General features: G+C 41.6%; 1 protein-coding gene across 4 annotated transcripts in view; it reads left to right on the top strand.

Moving 5' to 3' along the window:
• Nucleotides 1-23,681, top strand: part of MYB (MYB proto-oncogene, transcription factor) — a 36,545-nt gene that overhangs the window by 2,252 nt on the left and 10,612 nt on the right. For 2 of the 4 annotated variants that reach the window (XM_083434863.1, XM_083434864.1), the window contains 11 exons: nucleotides 6,180-6,297; nucleotides 10,158-10,229; nucleotides 11,001-11,093; nucleotides 11,930-12,150; nucleotides 13,914-14,148; nucleotides 16,230-16,310; nucleotides 17,155-17,259; nucleotides 19,024-19,281; nucleotides 21,946-22,088; nucleotides 22,874-22,988; nucleotides 23,087-23,212. In XM_083434863.1, coding sequence (XP_083290989.1) covers nucleotides 6,180-6,297; nucleotides 10,158-10,229; nucleotides 11,001-11,093; nucleotides 11,930-12,150; nucleotides 13,914-14,148; nucleotides 16,230-16,310; nucleotides 17,155-17,259; nucleotides 19,024-19,281; nucleotides 21,946-22,088; nucleotides 22,874-22,988; nucleotides 23,087-23,212 — 1,567 coding nt within the window. Of the gene's footprint in view, nucleotides 1-6,179; nucleotides 6,298-10,157; nucleotides 10,230-11,000; nucleotides 11,094-11,929; nucleotides 12,151-13,913; nucleotides 14,149-16,229; nucleotides 16,311-17,154; nucleotides 17,260-19,023; nucleotides 19,282-20,357; nucleotides 20,718-21,945; nucleotides 22,089-22,873; nucleotides 22,989-23,086; nucleotides 23,217-23,681 lie in introns of all 4 variants that reach the window. The other 2 variants (XM_083434861.1, XM_083434862.1) reach the window with 2 other exon arrangements.

The following is a 23,681-nucleotide window of genomic DNA, read 5'->3' as shown; positions in this document are numbered from 1 at the left end:
GGAGTTACGATCTCTTGCACTCCGGGCGGGGAGAACAGGCGATGGTGGATCCCCTGTTGGCGAAGAAGGGCGAAAGAGAAAGGGGGAAAAGCCCGGGGCTTGCTTCCCCTTGCAGCACCTGGCCGGAGGGCTTAGCGTGGTGAAGTCGCGTCAGAGCAACGGCAGGGGCTGCCCTTCGGTTGGCTAGCGCGGTGCTCGCTTTTTTTTCCCCTTCAATCACAGTGTCAGCGATAGTAGTAATAGTAGTAGTAGTAAAGCGCCAGCAACAAATCACTTCCTCCCCGCCCCTCCACCCCTCTCTCCTCCCTTCCTCTCGTTTGAATTGGTTGCACAATTTGGTTTCCTTGGCAAAAGGGTAGCGCTCGCGCGTGGAGCCTTTCAGCAAAACTTAGCAGGTGGGGTGCTCTTAACTCTTTAGGTTCCTTCGGCCTGACACGTCATCTCAAGCGAAGGTACACTGAGCAGTTTATTGCGCTGGAAGGAAACGAGAGAGGCAGATCTGGGGCTGGATCCACTCTGTTTGAAATGTAAAAGAGGAGCTGCAATGCTGCTAAACAGGATGCAGAGTTGGTTTGAAATTCGAGGCTGCAGTAAACTGGCCATTGAGATAGTGCAAATGGGTCATTAGCAATAGGTTTTTCTAATACTGCATTGAAATACAGTGCAGTTTCTGAGTTTTATTGTAAACACATATTGTATTTTTTATTTTTTTATTTTTTAAGGGACTGTCAAGTATTACACGGCATAAATAAATGTATAACTCGATTCTCCTTTCAAAAGGGTGAATGGGGTTATAGACTTGCAATGACAACATTGCAAAAAAACCCCAAAAAAACTTGCATGCATGTGGAGAACCAATCCTGCAATTCCAGGGGGTTGGACTAGATGACCCTTGTGGTCCATTCCAGCTCTACAGTTCTATGAGTCATACATACAAACATACATAATTTTATTAGTATGCAGCCTTTCCATAGTTAAAACCATGCTCAAGTTGGCTTACAACATGAATAAGTTCCCGTTTAGTCATTAAGCACATTAAGTTTCATTGCTTACTCCCAGCTGAAAGCAGTGGGAGTTACTTCTACTTAATATACATAGGATGGAGCTATTAGTCACTCAAATAGTGACCTAATCGTAAAGGCCCAGATCCAGATAAAGGTAGTTATGACAGTTATATTGAAATCAGCAAAACTATACTCAAAGCTGAATTAAACTGTACTCTGGGTTTCAATGGGACAAACACAACCAGCCTATGTTTGCATATCCAGAAGCAATGCCATCTGTGTTCATAAGAGTCCAACTTCATGTCTTAGTATTCCGTAGGAACCCAGTCCAGCTGCTTAACGGGGGTTTATTAAATTACAATTCAAGGTTGCTTGCTGACCAAGGTTTGTAGCTGATTTATAAACTGTAGTTAATGTTAACCATAGCATTATGTGTGAACTCAGACCTCCACATTAACTACAGTGGTACCTCAGGTTAAGTACTTAATTAGTTCCGGAGGTCCGTTCTTAGCCTGAAGCACCATTTTAGCTAATGGGGCCTCCTGCTGCTGCCGCGCCGCCGGAGCCCGATTTCTGTTCCGATCCTGAAGCAAAGTTCTTAACCTGAAGCACTATTTCTGGGTTAGCGGAGTCTGTAACCTGAAGCGTATGTAACCTGAAGCGTATGTAACCCGAGGTACACTGTACAGTTAAGGAGCCGCCACTGCCTAAAATCTAAAGTGAAGAGCTGCTCTTCCTGGCTTGTGTTTTCTTTAATGGCAGAAGAGTGTATATGTTTCAACAACTGTCTACCAGCTACCTCAGCTTTTTTTTAAAAAAGACAAATCTTGTTGAGTTTTTTTTTTATTGACTTGCCTAAGATCCAAGGCAAACCGCTGCCTTTCGGAAATTCCCCCCAGACGTCAATTCCACCTTTGAAATGGCAGCCCTACCATTAGCCATGGCTTTGCATTATGTGTCCTGTAATCAGCTAACTCTGCCCCTTCCCCAGCACTGTTCTTGTTGACCAACTTGTGGAGGTGGCTGACTGCAACATGGAGCCTTCTATACTCAGATATGTTCCTTGAGTATTTTGTAGCCCTAGAAAAAAGGGTTCTAAAAGGTGCAGGGATTGAAGAACATGCTCATCCCTTTGCATGTTTCCTGATCGCAGTCAGAGGAGGGCTATAGCATATGACTGATGGTGGGAGTTCTCAAGAAAAGGAACACAGCAGAATATCTGTTATCAGTAGCAGCCTGTGTCGTGAGGCATAGCCGTGGACCTGTCCTGACATCTCTGCAGCTTCCTTGGGTGGCAGCAAGATGAAGGCTGTGCAGGCACAGCCAGTGGAACCAATCTGGCATTCCTGCCAGTTTGCCTGCACAGCTCCAATCTCACTGTCACCCTGCACAACCCTGTCCAAGTAAGCTCCATCTCTCTGGTGTCAAGAGGGCGGCTGCACCTCATGGCATGGCCCACTACTGTGCATTACTTATTTATTGCATCTGAACTCTGCTTCTCAGCCAGGATTGCCTCACAAGGCAGCTTACAATTAAGCCCATAACAGGCACATAATGTAGAGATGTGTTGGTGTTGTGGAAGACAGACTGTTCTGGCCTCTGGTAATTGGTGATGCAATCGCTGGGGCTTGTAGCATGGAGATACCTTTAAAGCTGTAGGACTGTACCCTCAGTTTTTAGTTACCTTATTTTTCGCTCTACAAGACGCACCAGACATATGACGCACCTAGTTTTTGGAGGAGGAAAACTAGAAAAAAAATATTCTGAATCCAAGAAGCCAGAACAGCAAGAGGGATCGCTGCGTAGCGAAAGCGGGAATCCCTCTTGCTGTTCTGGCTTCTGGGATAGCTGCACAGCCTGCATTCACTCCATAAGATGCACACACATTTCCCCTTACTTTTTAGGAGGAAAAAGGGAGCCTTATAGAGCAAAAAATATGGTACTTGCTTAGCACTTTTAGATTTCTCAAAGCCCCATAAAGCGACTCACCATCATTTCATTTTTATTCATGGGAAATTGAGGCTGAGAACCAGGCATCTTACCCACGGCTATGAGTGATGGCCAAGCTGCATGACCAGCAATCCTACATGATGTATCTGTTGCAGAAATGTGCCACTTTTGATTTATTGTTAGAGATTTGTTAGAGATATTGTTAGAGATTTACAGTGGTGCCCCGCAAGACGAAATTAATTCGTTCTGTGAGTTTTTTCGTTCTACGAGTTTTTTCGTCTTGCAAAGCACCCAATGCGTACTGACGGTTTCCCATAGGAATGCATTGGCGGTTTAAAAAAAAAAAAGGCGCAAAACGTTTCGTCTTGCAAAGCAAGCCCATAGGGAAATCCGTCTTGCAAAGCACCTCAGAAAACGGAAAACTCTTTCGTCTTGCGAGTTTTTCGTCTTCCAAGGCATTCGTCTTGCGGGGCACTACTGTAGTACCAGGGCTCACCCAGATAACTTTCTCCCTGCATGTACAAAGCTAATGTGCCATGGTGAAAGGTTCTTCTAGGGTAAGCATGGGGAGCGTTGCAGGTGGTCAGGGATGATGGGAGCTGTAGTTCAGCAGCATCTGGAGGGCCAAAGATTACCTACAACTGTTCTAGGGTATGGTAGTGATTAATAAAACACACCAGGGATAGATATGGGGAACCTGCGACCCTCCAGATGTTGCTGGAGTGCAGCTCCCATCCTCCTTGCCCATTGGCCATCCTTCCTGGGATTGATAGGAGTTGGAATCCAACAACAACTGGAGGGCCACAGATTCCCCTCCCATGAAAACATGATGTTCGATGTACCTACATTTTGAAATTGAGCAGTCTGGTAACAGGTAGTCTGCTGGTGGCGTTTTTTATCTCCAATAATGTGCCCGAGCTTGAATCCAAATTTAAGGTCACCTAAGTTGAATTCTCCATAAACAACATAGTCTTAGCAAGGCTTACTTGATGAATGGCATGTAATAGTTTAGTGACGGGAGATCCTAAGACAGGGGTCACCAGCCTAGCACCTGTGGGAACCATGGTGTCCATAAATGCTTTTAATGGTCCCCCTGGGAAGGTGCTCCAAACTCCGAACATTTATTCATTTAAAGTCTCTAGCCGCCCTAGAATGAAAGTTGTGGGGCAAAATGTGCAGGTGCTTTCTGAGCAATTTCTGTGAAATGAAAGTGAGTGTGGTGTGGCCGCTTTGTATCTTTTTCCTGGTACTGAGTAATATTCCCTGTTGCAACAACACTGCAACAACATACAGCAACAATATTGGTGTGCGTTTGTTTGTTTGTTTGTTTGTTTGTTTGTTTGTTTGTAAAATCAGTATTGTGTGACTTCCACAATCAGGACCTGCAGGACATAGCTGACTTCCTCTGCTTAAGCATAGGGGTATTGGGGATGTCCATTGCTCCAATTTTGTGTTGTGCCACACATACCCATAGCAGCTATTTTGTGCTAGGCATCCCCAGGATGCTCTCAACATTTGAAATGTGCTCACTGGTCCAAAAAGGTTGGTCACCCCTGTCCTGAGATATGAGTTGAATAGGTGACTTAGGTTTTCATGAGCAAGTCTCAATTTAAGCAGATGTATCTCTGTAGTTTTCAAAATCGACTTCTGATTTTTCATATAGTAGTGTAATGTCTTTGGCATTCACCACATGCCATGTGTTCTACTTATAAAAACAATGACACAATTTTTATCTGTAGAACAGCTAAATTCCTTTCACCTTTATTTGGAAACTGTGGTAGCAGAAAAGAAAAGCTTGATACTACAGCTACTAACATGCAACCCTCAAGGCACTGCTTCTGAGTAATCCTATTTACTCTCCACCTGTGTAACTAGCTGATGCTCCTAGCCATTAGTTCCTGTTCCGGTGTTTGTCAGGATTGCTTTAATAAGCTTCCCCCCCCCCCCTCAAAACACATGCTTAAACTGCATCTGAGGTTTATCCCATTCACATATCAGCATAATTAGCCATAAATCATCCGTGTGTTCTTTTCTACTGCATTTACAGTTAGTATGCGGAGGTTTCAAAAGTTATGTTTATGTTATAAAGTTAGAAATAAAACATTGCACAATAGAAATGAAGTAAGGCCATTTGTGTTGCAACACACTTTGTTTTAACTTTACTGAACTCGATGGGTTAAACTGGATGTTTGTGATTGTTTCCACTCACTGCTGCCTTGGGAGAGATCTGGGTTCAATTAGCAGCTGAAAATACCTCAGGTGGACTAGAAACAAGACAACTATTTATAATTAAGTAATGTGACTGTTCACTTCAGTGCTGTGAAGTTTTCAGATTGTGCATTTGTCCTCAAGTTATAGTTGTAGTTGGCCATGAATTGTGGATTTGTTGGTACTGCTTTTCATTTACAAAACAGCCTGATCACTTGATGTCTGTACATTTCATTTGTTTTGAGAAGCCTTTGCCCTCTGATGTTCATTAGGTTGCTGTTCTGTGCATTTGTGCAGCCTGAGCCTGTGCATGTTTATTTGGAAGCGAGTGCCACTGAATTCATTGGGACTTACTTCCTTGTAAGGGTGTTTGGAGTTGCAGCCTTACACCTAAGTAAGTGTGCAGGTGAAATGCAGCTTTCCTTGGCATCAGTCAAGTTGAACTCAGCACGGCTTCTGAATCAGTGTACATAGGATCAGGCTATTAGTCTTTTCATTATTTGACAAAGTATAGTATTGAATGTATTTCCTTTTAAAAAATACCCAGCCCTTCAGCATTTATCACCTGGGAGTTGAATATGCAAGCTTCTTTATCAACTGTGTGAAAGCATAGAGCATTCTTCAAGTGATCTGGCATAAGTTAAGGATTTTGAGTATGTACTTGGGCAAAGGACACAGCCTCCGTTCTCTTTATTGTCCTAAACATTGCGTTTTAATTTGAAACCATCATTGGTTGAACAGCTGCCAAGTGTGTAATTTGCCACTGATCTAACAGTATGAGCAGGTCTAAACATGCACAGTAATAAGAAAGTTGCCAACCTTTCGCTTGTATCTGTGGATACCAAAAACAGCATAACCAGTTCAGAATACTAGGAACAGAATGTAGAACAAAATCTTGCAGTGCAAGTTTCCAAACAGTTACCCTCATAACCTTTTAGTTTTAGTTTTTTGCAAATCCTGTCATTCTAAACAGCTTTGCATTTCACCCTGTTTTGTCTTTGTGCTCTGTTTCTCCAGCATATACAGCAGCGATGATGAGGATGAAGACCTGGAGGTATATGATCATGACTATGATGGTCTGCTGCCCAAGGGTGGAAAACGCCATTTAGGGAAAACACGGTGGACCCGGGAAGAGGTAAACAGCTGAAAAGTTCAGGGCAGACAAATACAAGTAGTCTTTCACACAATGAATAGATAGAATGATATAATTCAGTACTTCAGGATGTAGCAATGACCACTTAAGCTGGATGACTCTTTAAAAGGTGAATTACAACAAGCTTAAGTGAGGATAGGGTTATCAATGGCTGCTAGTTGGGATGGCTGTATTATCTCCAGAAGGCGCTATACTTCTGAATAGCAGTTGTTGGAGAACATGAGTGGGAGAGTGCCATTGTGCTCAGATTCTACTTATGGGTTTCCTATGGGCATCTGGTTGGCCACTGAGAACAGAATGCTGGACTAGAAGGGCCTTCAGTCTGATCCAGGAAGATTCCTCTTATGTTTCTTATGAAAGGTGTGGATAAAACTCCTAGTCTCAGTTGCTTTGGCTTCTCCTAAGTACAAGAATAGAAGCTGCTTCCTCTTAAGAAATGTGAGCCTAGGCCTGTTAAAATTGCTTGTCAACTGCCTTGAGTAGGCCTGTACCTAGAAAGGTAGCTTTGTTTTTTTGTTCTGAAAAAGTAAATTTGAAAGCAAAGGACAATAGCCAATTAAATCATCTGAAGATTTCTTTTTTGGGAGGGGGCTTTATAGGTGACTTCTTGGGGGGAGGGGTGGAAAGATTGTTTGGGTTATATCCAAGGAAGCTTGCACAAACAAACAACATATTTTGAAAGGAAATCCTTTTGACATGTATAATTAGTTTACTTCTGAAGCAGCTTGCCTGGTGGGGCGGAGTCTCAGTGCTAGCTTCCCGGCAGGTGTTTCATTGCAATGCAGGTGCACCAGTGGTGCCAATTGGGCACTCCTGCTGGAGCATCCACGCTAGCTGCCTTGTCCCTCCACCTCCTGGTAAGCAGCAGTGACACACCTGTTGAGAAGCTAGCACCGAGCCTCTCCACCCCCACTCCTGAGAAAGCCACTTCTGGTCTACTTCATTCATTGCTACTCAGTAGTTGCTCTTGTATGGTCATCGGATATTTTTGATGTAGCTATTATGGCATGGAATTGGAACAGATGAGGGACACCCAGGAGCAATGGAAGTAGGAAAAGTATGAGAAGCATTAATAGAGCCGTATTTTCTCTCCCACTTGGGAGCACAATGTGTGCACACACACACACCGCCAACCCTTCTTCATTGAAGGCAGCAGAGCAGCAATCACTCCATTGACTTATGTGGAAAGGGGAAGGTACTGGGATGGGGCACACCCACAATCTCCTTTTGTGTTATAAGGCCGTTTTTGTAGCCATATCACAAGACCTATATGTGGCCAACTGGTCAACTATGCCATACAAGTTTGCAAACTGGCATGCCCCTGAGCTGAAGTTATCCAGGGCCATTGAAAACATCACTGAACATCATTTGCTCTATAAATTTATACATGGGTGGGTTGCACTGTTTTATAAGGTCAGGTAATGAAGCGTGGACATACTAAGGTTGCCCTTTGGTTCTCTTTGGTTGATATCAGTGTCATCGCTTCATGTTTCTAATGGTTGCTGCATGAGGAACCAAGATAGCAATGCCTTACAGCAGATAGATGAGCAGAAACTATGGATCCTTTCTAGATGGGCCATCAACCTCTAGGCTTTGCAAGAAAAGTGATAGGGGGGTTGCTTCCATTCTCGTACTCTTTCTGTGGTCACTAATGAGAAAGGAATATATAACGAGACTGTTAAAGAGTTGGGAACTACTAATTTAGTCAGGAGCTACTAAACAAAAGCAAATGGTGTTGGAAGGCTGATCCCTTAACGAGAGACCTCAGAACCATTTGTTTAATATACTCCAAACCAGTAGGACCCACTGGAGTTTCTGAACAACCGAGCTGCATTTTTAGAACAGCAGCTCTTAAGATACTGAAGAACTGTGACTATCTACTACCCAGTCTAGTTTTCAATATGTTATCTCCTTTTTGGAAAGCAATCAAGCGCACTGCAACCTGGTCTCATTACTTTCAATAGAGATTACTAATAGGTAAATGTGAACAGGATAGCAGTCTAAATGCGAGAGTTGAATACTCAGAACTAACTCCCACTAGGTGGGCTTTCTCCCAGGTAAGTGGCTATAAGCCTCAGTTATTTTTTCACACTCTGTCACTCATATATTTATTTTCAGCATAAGCTTCTGTACTGGGGAAAAGAATCACTTGGCAGTATCAAGAATCATTATTTAAGCTTCCATTATTTCTGTGCAGTTCAATTTTCATAAAGCTGTTTTGGCTTGATTAACATCATGCACTGATGTTGCTGTGTAAACATTAGCAGGTCATTTCCCAAATGCTTTTGTAAAAGCTTAGGCTGTTTGTTGCAGAACTCTCATTCCTCCTAAATAGCCTTTGGGGCCTAGTGTTATGCTTCCTAAACTTTCAGTAAAGGTTATTGAGACAAGACAAATAATTTTGCTAGATTAATGCATTTGTTGTCAGTGAGAATACTCAGAAATAGTATGGAGACTGCTGTCTTGCTGCCCAATCAACAAATTAATTAAGCCAGTACTTGAATATAATGGCAGTGGCGGGTGGGTGTCAATTAAAACATTACACCCCAACTGCAAGTGCAAAGTGTTCCTTCATGGTAGTGCTCCATGCGGTTGGTTGGCATAATGTTGGAAACCCCATTGGCCCAATTACAAAGAGTGTTGAACTTCAATGGTGAAAGCTGCATTTGAATTCCTGTTCGGCCATGGAGTTCATTGAGTGGCTTTTGGCAAGTCGCTGTGGGTGAAACTGCATGTTACGATAATGATGGGGCTGCTGCCAAGACCACCCATACATTGAATCCCCCCCGTACAGGACATTTAGTGAAAGTTGCATTATCTCACTGTGTGTTTCCCTGCCACCTTTAGCCCATCATACCGGGTAGGGAATAGTAACATCGGAAAACGAGGTACATTTTATTACATGCAAAGAAAAGGACAAGCACAACACAGGGCTGCTCTTTTCAGTCTCATTGCAATGTGTCGTTCTCAGACTAGCTTAGTTTGCTGTGTTGTTGTGAATACAAAATGTACATCAATATGTGCTAGTTGAAGGAAGGATGGAACAGAATGTTGCTGTGCAGAATTTTCCTATTCGTTGTGTAAGGTTCCTATATAACGATCATGTCATCCAAGATAATGCTTTATGTTCATTCACGGCATGGCCACTAATGGCACGTCTGTGGTTGGGTGGTGCACTAAGTAGTTCTAAGTGAAGAGTATAGTAGGTCATACATTAGATTCAAAAATCTGGTGGAATTGGCTGTATTAGCCTGTGATGCTGAATAAATGTACGTGGGATTGTGGCCTCATTTTATTAAGCTACTAGGAAGGGACTTTCAAAGAAGGCTGATCAATTACAGTCTAATCTTGGTTTTTGACTCCTGAAACCATTCGAAAAGCAAGGGGCAGCTTCTGATTGGCTGCAGGAACTTCCTGCACTCAAGCGGAAGCCGTGTCGGACATTCGGCTACCGAAAAACATTTGTAAACCGGAACACTTACTTCTGGGTTTTTGGCGTTCAGGAGCCGATTTGTTCGTCAACTAAGCCGTTTGAGAACCGAAGTTCCGCTGTAATTCAACTTTGCCTTTTCTTCCATACAGTATACTGACTTTTTAGTCTTCTGGTGCGGGCTCACAATTCCAAAATAGCAAATGACACACTATTTCAGTGAAGTTGCAAAATCTTGCTAATAGCTCGTAAAAAGTGTGCAAGATGCCTAGAACAACCAAACTAGAGATTTCCTTTTCCTTGTTGACAGATGTTATGACAATCAGCAATGCATAGTATTGACTTTTAAAACACGCACATGCACACACACAAGTCAGATGAACTTAAATCACCTTTTCTTGTAACGTATTAGGATGAGAAGCTAAAGAAACTTGTGGAGCAGAATGGCACAGAAGATTGGAAAGTTATTGCCAATTTCCTTCCTGTAAGTAGGCCTCGTTTTCTGTTTATAACCACACATTTATCAGTGGGTGAAAGCAGGGGAGGTTGTTTCATAATTACAGATGGGGACTTAATACAATTATAGCAATTTGGGAGGCTTGCAGAACTTCACCATGTATACCCAACATTTAAATGTCTTTCTTTCACTTCTCATGAAATGGAGGAAGGAGAAATGTTAAAAGCCTTGGGGGGGATTTTATATACAAACAGATGGTTGGTACATCATCTATCTATCCGTCTCTCAATGGAACAAAAAAGCATCAATGCAGAATAGAAACTGGCTTTGATCCGTAGTTGCTATTGCTTATTAAGTGTGTGGTTCTGCTGGTAATTTCTGACACACTTGTTGAGAAGCAGCAGGTAAAGTTTATTATATATTCATTTTTAACGAATAGCTGGTAGGTTAGTATGCAACTATGGTATCTGTCTGCTGTCTACAATCAAAAATTAATATGAGAAGGCGCTGCAAGGTTTTTGTAGCTGAAGCTGTCATAGTGTCCAACTCTTCCTTTGGAAGATCCCCATCTCAGTTTTACCTCTATCAGTGGCCTGATCCTTGCTTGTTTTGATGGTGATGTAAGCAATAAAATGTAAAGATTTTACTTGCAGAGGCAGCATGCGTGCTGAATAATAGTGTAAATACTGCAATATCATGACTCAGAATTGCATCTATGGGGCATTTGTTAACAAAGTTGCATTTTTTCACGCAGCTGTAGCAATTATGTAATTTGTTGGGGGTTTTTTGGCTTGTTAGAATCGGACAGATGTACAGTGCCAGCATCGGTGGCAGAAGGTACTAAATCCAGAACTTATTAAGGGCCCGTGGACTAAAGAAGAAGATCAGCGAGTAAGTTAACAATATTATTTTAATCTAATCGTTCCATCAGCATTAAATGTTGGGTGCAGCCAACCTACATCCACTTTGATGAAATAATACCTGTAATTTAAGTTATTTAATAATTGATCTTTACAGCCCCTAACATTTCTTCCAGCAGCACTTTAAATAATTGCTTAACTGTCCACTTGAGAGGTGGTGTAATACAGAATGGTTGAGAGACTGAGCTGTGAACCAGGAAGTCCCTGACTCGATTCTCAGTTATTATCTCATTAGATGGCCTTAAGCAAGCTTCATGTTTTTGAGCCCAAATCCTCCCTCCCATCTTTGGGGAATACTTTGGGAATAATTATAGAAGAGGTGATTCCAGGCATCCTGTTTTGTTTGCACAAAGTTTGTGAGGAGGTTAAATTATGTGGAATATTGATTGATAACTAATTCTAATGTGTGGGAACGTTGTATGTTGTGTCCAGTGTGGTTTTCCCCCTTTACTTTCCTTATCACAAAAGTCTGGGAGGATTTTTGTGGGGGAGTGGATTTGTTGTGCAAGAATCTCACCCAAAATTTGTGATAGTCTGGAAATGTAATGAGGCAGCTATAATGGCAAGACAATTATTAGGATGCCGCCTTTTCGTACTCAGCTGCCTTCTTTAGTCCCTAATAAGTTTTGCACCTGTTTTTATTCCCATTTTTCTTCCTGTATAATAATGCTGGCCTATCTAAATTCCTGATGCACATCACAGCCCTGATCTTCCATGAAACATAAGAGAATGATTGCGTTTTGGTCCCATAGCATAACACCTGAAAGTTAGAGGTGGCACTTTACTTGTTTTTGTGCTTGTTTGAAGGTGATAGAGCTGGTGCAGAAATACGGTCCCAAGCGCTGGTCTGTCATCGCTAAGCACTTGAAAGGAAGGATCGGGAAACAATGCAGAGAGCGATGGCACAACCATTTGAATCCAGAAGTTAAAAAAACCTCCTGGACAGAGGAAGAAGATAGAATTATTTACCAAGCACACAAGAGACTGGGAAACAGATGGGCAGAAATTGCAAAGTTGCTTCCTGGACGGTAATGACAGAGAGCAGCACTTTAAAGGAAAGACTGGGGTGGAGATGGGAGATGAGTGGATGAAACTCTGTATTTTGTCGTCTTAGCAGAACAAATGCAATGCTCCTAATGAATTTTGCTCCTAATGAATGCAAGTGAGTGCATGGCCAAGCTGATGAGATCAAAGTGTTGTGCATTATTTTATAAGTTGACACAAAGCTACAGCAACCAACTTTTAGCTTTAATTGTAGGGGAAGTTTTCTAAATTGTATCTGGTCAATAGAACAGGCAGTCTGCGGAAGCTATTGGGGGCCCTCTGTGAAATAACGTCTCAGATGATTTAAGGCTGTGTGGATCTCCAGTGACACAGAAGACCTTGCCTGATAATGTTACGACGTCTTCATATGTTACAAAGACGGAAGGAAATAGGTGTTCGACTCATTTCTACCATAGTATGAATCGTGTGGGGCGTGAGACTTCCTGATCTCCCATATGGAGAGTTCTACAATCCCTCTATGGTGATCCATGTCCTACTACTCCTGTAGAAGTGAGGAAAGAGGAAGCATAACGGACCTGGCACTTCTTCTTTCTACAGTTCTGCAATGAACAGAAACTTTATTTTAGATAATATTAAAGCATAATTATGAAACCATTCTAAATTAATAATGTAGTAAGATAATTATAATTATTACTCAAGCACCTAAACAGCTTTTGGAGAATGTCACACACAGACACAAATCTGCTTTTTTCTTTGAGTAACCCACCACCTTCTTCCTTTCACTGAGTATGAACACCATAGTCACATAAGCCCTAACAAGCTGTGTCCCAAGACTGGAAGTTAACTGAGGTGAAGACTAAATATGACACAGGAGATCTGTGATCAGGACCTCCCACTTCAGGCCTTGGAAATCCTTTGAAGATAAGGAAAATGATGCTCTAGGAGAGAGTGATTAACTCTGGCTTCACCTTGCCCTTTCCCAGATCTATACTCCCTCACTCCCTAAACTTATTAGATCCACCAGGGTAGGTCAGGAGAGAACACTACACTCTCGTGCTTTTTAGGCCCGCAGAACTTCCCAGCATCAAGGGCTTTTGTATACATCCCTTGGATGAATTCCAATCATCTTGGGGTAACCACAAATAAAGCCCAAACCCAAGAAGAGCAAAAATATTTGCTTCGTTGACTGTAGAACGGGTTTCGATTTTCTAGTATGTTTGCTTGGAGGATGACCACTTTGCATTGCCTCCATGCAGCAGTGGAATGCTACAGAGTTCCTTTTGGAATGGCTGTATTTGACAAGCTTGTAGGGCTTAGTGCGTCAAGGAATCAGGAGGTTGTGCCTGTTGCGTCACATGTTAGAGGATGAGGTGCAACTGGACTGATTAATTTATCCAGGTGGAACATAATGTAAGAGAAGGGGCAGGAGGAGTTGACATCAGAACTGAATTCAGGGAGACTTGTTTGTTTTTTATGTCACTGCTTTACCTATTTAATTTTTGCTGCCAGTTACAGAAGCAGGGCACTAATGAAATGCAGTGTGGATAGTTGCATATTTTGACAACAGTAAAAACCCATCTGTTGTGAGCTTGTAGCAGAAGTTCAGCCCATGTGAGCCGAATGACGTATTCCAATATAAGCACTATTAAAGTGCAAAGGAGATTTCCTAGGTGACCATGGTAATGTTGTATGTTAACTGCTCTCTCCTGTCAGTTAACCTTAACCATTTCTGAGCATTCGATTTCATATTATTCTTTCTTCTTTATATGCCTGTGTTCTTGTGCAGAACTGATAATGCTATCAAGAACCACTGGAATTCTACGATGCGGCGAAAGGTTGAACAGGAAGGTTATCTTCAGGAGTCTTCCAAAGTCAGCCAGCCTTCAGTAGCCACAAGTTTTCCAAAGAACAACCATTTAATGGGCTTTACCCACACCCCACCTTCTGTGCAGCTGCCAACCTCCACCCCGACCCCAGCCACCAGTGACTACTCCTATTACCACATTTCTGAGACACAGAATGTAAGCTGATGGAAACAATTCAATCGGTTGACAGCTAGGTCTCCCCATCATTGAGATATTGTAACTGCCATGCATGACCATGGCAGGAATGGAGAAAGGGAGGCTAATATGATTGATACACTGCTATAGCTTGCTTTTGCACGAGGTTCATTGTGGACTCTCATCTGAAGATCTAATCAAGTCCACGTGTACATAGTTTTAGCCACATTGCAGCATCAGCAATGCCCAGACCATCTGCTAGGGCTGGGAAGGATGCAAGTTAGCAGTTGTCTGTAGGAGGCATAATGGCTGCGGTGCTAACTCCACTTACCTGGTGGTAAGCTCCATTGAATTCATTGGTACTTACCTCTGAGTATGCATGGTTAGAATTGCTTGGCCTCACTCTTTTAAAACAATGAATGAGGCGTGACTGCTTGGAATTAAACCCACTGAAGTCAGTGGACTTGAGTAATGTAAATCCATTTATTTCAATGGCTCTACTCTTCAGTATAGTTACGTTAGATATCATTCAATGTTTTTAATTTTACAACTATGCACTCCATGAAGAGGATGGAATTCAGACAACAGTGATAGGCATATGTAAGCTAGGTGGACACGCCTATTCTCATATTTTTGTGTGAAAGCATTTTTAATAACTTAATTTTGACAAGTAGAAAGTAATAATTGAGTAGTTGTACTTCCTCTGTGGGGTCTAAACCTGTAGCATTCTCCTGTTCTAGACTTCCACTCCTTTACAATTTGGCTGCAGGTGAAGTAAGTAGTTATAGCTGATAAGTTATATAGTTATAAGCAATCATAAACTCATAGTCATTATTAAGTAGATTATATGAATCTAAGATTATATGAATCTAGTTTGAACTAGATAGCCCTCAGGATCCCTTCCAACTCTACAATTCTATGATTCTATTATGTTTGTAATGTTATTATTTTATTACAGAATATAGCAGTCCATATGATATATGGCAAAAATCGATAATACAGAGAGAACCCACTCAGAATTTTGCCAGTAAATGTCAAACACTGGACCATTTGGTTGCAATTTAAACACGTCTTCCTTTTCTTTTTAATTTTTTTATTTGTCACAGCATCTGAGGTGTCTGCTTTACAGTATTTAGCTTTTCTTGATAGCAGGAACTCACAGGGACATTCTTTCATGAGACGTATTGTAATTTTAAGTTGTGGACTGCCCTGAGATCTACAGATAAAGAGCAGATAATTAATTAAGTGGAAGCACATGTAGGATAATTTGGTATCCAAGTTTTGTCATACTTTGTTACTGAATGGTGGGTTATAACACAGACTGCTTTCTCTATATTCTTCCTCATGTTTAGATGTATGCGGAGCCATACATGCAATGGATCTGATGGTCTGTCTGTATTACAATCCACCAAGGAGTTGTAAAGGGTGGGGAAACATGTCTTGTTAGATGCCTGCTGGATTGAACCAAAGGTCCCATCTAGTCCAGCGCCCTGTTTTCAACAGTGGCCATTCGGATGCTCCTGGGAAGCCCATAAACAAGGCTTCTTTTCCTTTTCCTTCTCTGGGGCATTAAAAATCATGCTGTGGGCCTGTTATCCCCTTTTACTTTGAGATGCTTAGCCTTCAGCCCAACACAAGCGACCTCGATGCCATCTGTCCATTTTGTTATTGTTTATGAAATTAATTGGGCACATTTCTCAAGGAGGAGCCAGGAGTACAAAAGACACAATCATTCATTAATGCAATACAGAAAACCTCACAACCCCATAAAAATCAATACAATCCAGGCCTGCAAAATAATCCAGTAACCAAAAACAAATTGAAAATTAGTAATTAATAAAACAGCAATAGATGGTTGGGAGGGTGTTATTGATTGATCAATGGATCACTATAGTTTGAGAATTCCTAAAAGCATTACTGAACTTGTTGCATTTAAAATGAGATACCTCTTTTATTTCAAGGAGGTAGAAAGATTGGCATAAGAAGTAGTGTGTGTGTGTGTGTGTGTGTGTGTGTGTGTGTTTGTTACTTAAGCCCATCACATTATTGAGAAGTGTGTGAACAGCATGATTAATTTGGGCTCTCTTTGTCTTTCGGTCTAGGTCTCTTCTCAGATCCCATATCCAGTAGCACTTCATGTAAATATTGTTAATGTTCCCCAGCCAGCTGCTGCAGCTATTCAGGTAGATAAATTTAAAAACCATTTCAGGGGTCCATTTGCCATACATTTCACATGCAAGTTACATGCAAATACCTTAACCTGCCAAAAAATAAAATCAGACAAAGGCACAGCTCTTTTAACAAAGTAAATGATAGAGAAGGGCCTGGGCAGCCATGTTGCCAGCAATTTGGGTGCCAGCCTTGAGAAGACACACACTCTCCTCACAGCTCCTTTGCTTCCTGGAGCAAATTCTCCCCCACCTTGGTGACTGAGCAGAATCTCATTGTGGTTTTCAGCTTAGGGCTAAACATGGGTTTCCCTTTCTAAAAATCTGAAGGCCACAGATTGGCGTGGATTTCAGATCCTGGTTTTAGAGTAAGCCCTGGTTAGCTTTCACCAGAGTCAACATTGCTGAAGGTGAACTTGCAGTTTAGGAGAAGAGGGTATCAATTGCTCCAGGAAAGGAAGGGCACACGTCCTGAGAAAGGCTTCCAGTTTGCTTACCACAGTTAGCGGCTACCCAGTGCTTTTGTTTGCACACTGGCAGAAAGAAGTTGTATTATGGTGAGGAGGTCTACTCATTTCTTTAAAAAGGTGGCCAGGGAAAGTGATCTGGAATGGTTTCTTAGGTTCCCTAGTTTGGTACCGCAGGAGGCATCCAGAAAATAGGTATTGTGTTCTGCACTTTAATACCTGTGCAAAAAAAATAAAATTAAGCAGAGATTCCGGGGTTTTTTGTCCAGTGGAGGAGCCTCTCAGGCTAATTTGCCTGCGATTCTGCAAGGCCGCAAGCCATCGTCATCGTTGTAAACTGCAGCATCCAACCCGGCCTTTACCTTCTCTTTTCCCTTAACTCTTAATTGCAGAGACACTATAATGATGAAGACCCTGAGAAAGAAAAACGAATAAAGGAATTAGAGTTGCTACTAATGTCGACTGAGAATGAACTGAAAGGGCAACAGGCATTACCAGTAAGAATGTCACTGTGTGCTTGGACAGAGGGATAGCAGCTTTACCCCAGTGCTTCTCTTTTCCCCCTTTTCCCTCCCCCTCTTCTTCTGACACTAATCAAGGCTCTATATTTCCATTTGAAGAGGGCGAGACATCACATTGCTCTCCACCCCCCCCATAAGCATTTGCTCCCCCCCCCATCTCCAAATTACAGTGGTGCACTAATTCCACCATGTTTGCTTTTATGTGTAAATGGACTGCTATTTAAAAAAGAACAGCAACAATTGGTTGCCATCAGGTTTTATCCCGAGGAGACATCTTTGTTTCTGAGAACTTCCGAACACTGTGCATAATGAAAATGTAGTGCCTGGTTCTTGGTTTTCTTCTCTTTCTCTCCGCTGTATTCCTCACCTTCAGCTATATGTTGCACTCCTGGCCTGTGATCCTCAAGCCATTGTAGGCGGTCTTGCTCACTCTTTTGGGCAAATGTGGCACAAGTCAAGTCTGAAGTATGACACATACCTCTGCTCTAAAAAGTGCTACTTGTATGTATTCAGAACCTCACCCCTACCCCAAAGCTTGAAGGGGCTTCCCCTCTAGCTTGCAAAGTCAGTGAGCAACGCTGCATGGAAGGGGGCAGGCAGAGTGTGTCTCTCTGCACTGGCCACACCGCTGGGCCTGTCGCCTCCATTCCAGAATGCCACAGAATCCTCCTCCCGGGACCACTTGTGCCACATGCCCTGCAAGTTGAGAATACATAGTCTTGAATTGGCGTTGGGGAGACAGGACTATTGCTCCAGACCAAATGGTTTGGGAATCACAGCCCAAATAAGGTCCATTTTTTATTTTTTTTATGCATGTTTGGTAATGTTTCTTTGAGGAAAGTTAGATTCTATAACTGCATGTATGAAACCCAGAGCTGGCTATTACTGAATTTGTATATGTAATAAAATTAATACGGTAACTGCAGAAAAAAACCAAAAACCTGGGTGATAGCCAGCAGGAAACATCGACGTCTAATTAATTCATATTAATAATTAATTCATTTTCTAGTTAATGGGGGGAAACACAACCGTGTGCATGAAATGTTAGTTTGGCCACTTCTAATTTTTAGTTGAAGTTTTGCAATGCCTTCTCTTGCATGGTTATGCTGCAAAGAGACTTCTGTTAATTTGCTCTTCTGCTTTCCTAACCGCGTTGATTTTACAGCCTTTTCATTGCATTGGTGTAAGCTGTAGCGCTAGTCAGAGATAGGGCAAAGATGAGGGGAGGTATATTAAAAATAAGTAACTGGTATTAATCTAAATCTGCAAAGACCAATAGAAAAGTTGCCAGTGACTTCAAATGTGATGTGGAATTCACAATCTAAATCCATAAGGTACAGATAAGACCGAGTTTTGCACTAGGGAAATCTTGCAATTTCCTTACTTTGCACAGGGAAGGAAAAACAGATTTGTGCACTCACAGACTTTGGAAGAAGAGTGTATGCATGTAGCTGTATTGCTTGTTATACTGTAGATACTGGCCCAGGATGCAGAGTTGTTGCACAAGATGAGGTAATGCCAAAATGAAAGCTATAAATTTATTACCCTTTCAAACAAGCTCTTGCTGCACTGATGAAAGGAAACATCTTGACAACTGTTTCATGGGCATTAAGTGCTTAGATGATGCAACTACTTTTATCTTTTCCTTCAACAGCCATCCGATACCTTGTGCAATTTCTTTCCTAAGTTCCTTCTGCCTCTTTTTTCTCGCACCCTCTTTACCTCCCCCCCTTCCTTTAGACACAGAACCACACGTCAGATTACCCAGGATGGCACAGCACCGCAATTGCAGACAGTACCAGAACTAGTGGTAATAGTGCGCCCATTTCCTCTTTGGGGGAGCATCATCACTGTATTCCATCTCCACCAGTGGATCATGGCTGCTTGCCGGAAGAAAGTGCATCCCCTGCAAGGTGCATGATTGTTCACCAGAGTAACTTCCTGGATAATGTTAAGAATCTCTTAGAATTTGCGGAAACGCTTCAGCTGATAGATTCCGTAAGTAGAATGGTCATCCTCTAAGGTGTGGCTGGTATAAGGACTGGAGTCATATGCTATTTCTATATCAGTTTGTTTTCTTACATTCTGTCTGTCTTGTTTGCTTTGTTGCTGAATAATCCCATATCCAGGGTAAACTTTCACCAGGGCCACCTTTAGTACAGTTGGTTTTTGTTTTGTTTTTTGCTGCACATTTACAACTTATAACCCAGGCCTATGCAAGCTTACTTGGAAGTAAGTCTCATTTAAATAGATGGGCTCTTATTTCTGAATAACAGTGGTAGGATCCGAGCATTTAGCCGTAGCTTGTTGTTTGTGGGCTCCCAAAATTTATCAAGCGCAGGTAAACATTTGCACGTAACATGCGTGTATAGAATCATTATTGTTAGTGTTTTCAGGTTGCTTATATATTAACCTGCAAAGGATAAATTTATTCTAAGTGAGCTGGCATATTTAAAATTATTCCTAAATATGTTGTGCCTTTTAACAGTGAATTCATACTGTACATTACAAAACACACACAACTCTATGTGTATTTTTAGTTCCATTTCAAGTGACTGTACACTTCTGTGTACCTTCCTGGATCCCTCCTTTTTTGTGAAACACACATTGCATTCATGATTTTCTTCTACAAAAACTTCAAGAAATCACACGTCATTTTTGAAGATTCTAAGTCTTTCGTGTAGAAATTCTAAGACTGACATAGGGCTCTTTAAAAAGTATGGGCTGAAACCAAACGTTTGGCAAAACATATTCATTATGACAGCATCACCTGCTTGACTGTATCCTTTTCACTTAAGAATCCTACCTCCTTAATAAAGCAGATGGGTCACAGACTGTAACAGAGTGGTAAGGGAGGGGGAGAGTTGCTTCTTTTAGGAATCCACCATTAGGATAGTTTTCATTTGGGAAAGACTGAAACTGGGTCAAAATGACTTAAAAATGAGGAACAGTGGCTCCTTTACTTTGTTTCTCGTTTACTAAAGTTGTTATGTTAGTGCTATACTTTTTTTTTTTTCAATGAGAGGGCATCGTACACTGTCTCATAGATTCGTGACTTCCCCCATTGTTTTTAGGATCCTTCATCATGGGGTGATCTCAGCAGTTTTGAATTCTCTGAAGAAGCAGACACCTCGCCTAGCCGAGCTCCCTCTGCCAAAGCCCCACAGCTTCAGCAAACAGAGGCCAGTGCATGTAGGCCCGAAGGACACCCTCTCTCAAACCTGAGCAAAGCCATGTTGAGTCAGGATTCCCTTGCCTTGCCCAAGTCCTTGGCTGGCTCAAAATGTGGCACAGCTCCGTTGGTGTTTCTGCGCACAAAGAGAGGGCATCCCAGCCACTTAGCCAGTGGCCATAAGTCCTTCATACTTGCTGATGTCAGGAGCTCAACTCCTAAGCGCTCCCCTGTCAAAAGCCTGTCATTCTCTCCCTCGCAGGTAGAGCAAGATTTCTGCACAGATTTTACTAATCCTCAAAAGTCAGCAAGGTGTTAACAACATAGGAGAACTAATCATTGGAACGAATGACTAATTCCTGTTGCACTCACTGATTGCTCTCCAATTTTGAATTTGTTCATAGCTTACTCTTCACCATGGAGTTTAGACTGCCAACAATCTAACTGATAAATTTGCTTTTCTCTTGTGTGTCTTATTCTTGGTGGTTTTCAAGGGGGTAGCGGTTTGTTTGCTTTGCTCTTGCTTGTCATTCCTTCAGCTATCAGAATTTAACATTTCTGTTTCCTGTAACTATTTTTTCTTACCCCATACTTTGCACATTTGGGTTCACTGACTCCCTAAATTTACACTAAACAGACAATGGTGTCCAAATTATGTTGCAAACTAACAAGTGATTTAAAATAAATGATTCTTTGAAAACATTTTTGAACAGTAAGGTGTGAGTTACAAACTACTTGATATATTTAAGGTATATGCATCTCATTGAATGGACTAAACAGATTAAGAGTACGTGAATTGGTTTAAGTGGCTTGTGGACTTCTGCTTAACCATGTAGATTTTGAAACAACAACATGTTGAGTTAATGACAGTCATTACTGCTAATGAAGTTTATTTCCTAAATTCTGCAGTAGCAGCCCTTTTTCAGCAAATTAAATATTTACATCAAAGTAGTAATTTTGAAAATCTCTGCAACTTTTACTTTCTGTTCTGTGAAAGTAAAACAATCAGTTTTAATGGATAAAATAGGAACATTTAATTTTTTAAAACAATCTAGTTGCCATATTTCATGGTACAAGGTTCAGTGGGTGGTATCTTTACTTATTTGGAGTGGACCCGTTGAAATAATTGAAGTCAAGTCCATAAATTTCATTGGCTGTACTCTGCTCATGACCTAGGCAGACGTCACCCAGTACCTCTCATGAACCAAGCTCCAAGGTTCTTTCATATTATTAGACATTCTTTGCAAAGACAAATAAACTCAGTGAGGTAAAACAAATACTTGTTTCTATAAATAATCTTGTAACAAAACCAAAGGAATATATTTGTGTAGGCCAAACACTAGAAATGTGAAACTTTACTTTGGGAGCATCGCAACCAAAATACTCACTGCCACACAACATGACGCTGCTGTTGATACAGTTTCACTGTAAGTTCGTGGAAGAAGCACTCCTGTTAACTGAGATTCCCTCTCTTTTTTAAATATTTGCAGTTCTTGAACACCTCATCAAGCCAAGAAAGCCTGGACCTGGACAATCCAACTTTAACTTCCACTCCCCTCTGTGCTCATAAACTCACTGTTACAGCACCTCTTCACAGAGACCAAGCATTTAAGATACAGAAGGAGAATAATATGTAATTTCTCTTGCTTTATTATTATTTTTTAAATGCACTTTTGCCATATTACTATAACAGCTAAAATAGGCTACGAACATGCATCTTGATTTCTTTCACCCTGATCCAGAGTTTGTTGGGTTTTGGTTGGGTAGACAGTGCTTCTCTGTAAGTAAGCATCCCATTCATTTCAGTGGAGGGCAGCTCGGCATTGTCCATTTGGAGCTGCTCCTTCCATTGACATGAATGAGGCCAGATGTGTAGGGCAGCTTTTGAACTAGTATGGTGGCCACTAGGTCAGTTGTTCCTACCATCTTATAGTGGATGTCCTTCTGGGCACATATAATTAGAACAAAAGCAAATCCTGCTAGGTTAGGCCAGTGGCCCAGTATCTTGTTCCCACAGTGGGAAACCTACAAGTGGGACCTGAGCAGAAGACCTCTCCTGTAGTTTCCAGCAACGTGTTCATAAGAATTCTGCCTCCAGCTGTAGCCACTGTTAGCCATATCATCCATGAATTTGTCCAGTCCTCTTTTAAAGCCAACCAAATTGCACTCTGCATCCGCCATCATTATTCCTAAGTGCTTGAAGCGGTTTGTGGACATTATTTCAGCAGTGCCCACAGCACCCCTGAAATACATGCCCTCATTATTATCCCCATAGTGCGCATGGCTGTTTAGAACATAGAATTTTGCAGTACACAAGTCAACCTTTCAATGTGACACTACTCTAAACTAGGATTTCAGCAAAAAGATTCAAACTACTTCCTAATTTCTCTTCCCCCCACCCCCCTTTTGTGGACTCAGCTTCAGAACTCCAGCTATCAAAAGATCAATATTGGAGAGCTCTCCAAGAACACCAACTCCATTTAAAAATGCACTCGCAGCTCAAGAATTCAAATATGGACCCTTGAAAATGCTGGTAAGAAGGGGGGGAAACTGTGATAAAAATTGGATTTATATGAGGATGATACGAAGTGTTTTGTGTTGTTTCATTGCATACTTATTTTTCGTTTTTAGCCTCAGACACCAGCTCACCTTGTAGATGATCTGCAAGATGTTATCAAACAAGAGTCCAATGAAACTGACATTGCTTCTGGCATATGTGAAAATGGATCCCCTTTGTTGAAGAAAATCAAACAGGAGGCAAGTTAAACAATATTTATCTAAGACCACTTAAAACTGGGCTCACATTGCCCAGAAGTGTCTTAAATTGATTCACTTACTCTGGCAAGAAGCCAATTTTGCCATGTTTTAATTTTAAAGATCATTAGGACCTGGATCAGATTGTTCAAATATTTCCTCAATCTTAAATATTTGTAAGCAAACATATTAGGTGAACCATAATATGTCACAGAAACAGTACAGTAAGCCTGCCACTTGCATGCAGTTAACTTGTGCGCATTCAGCTTCATGCGCATGGCAAATAATAAAAAGGGGGCGACTTTGGCCATCTATCCTCCATTGAACTTAATGGGTTTTGACTATACTCCATTTTGGTTTTGGGTGAGATCCCTGGAATGTAACGCCTGCATAAGTTGTGGGCCTACTGTCCTGTCATTTCTGTCTTTCAGAGAAGGCCATTGCTTCCACAGCAAAAAGTATACAATTGGTG

The sequence above is a fragment of the Podarcis tiliguerta genome, assembly GCF_965153285.1.
Source record: "Podarcis tiliguerta genome assembly, chromosome: 3".
Classification (NCBI taxonomy): Eukaryota; Metazoa; Chordata; class Lepidosauria; order Squamata; family Lacertidae; genus Podarcis; species Podarcis tiliguerta.
This window is presented reverse-complemented; position numbering and strand designations above follow the sequence as displayed.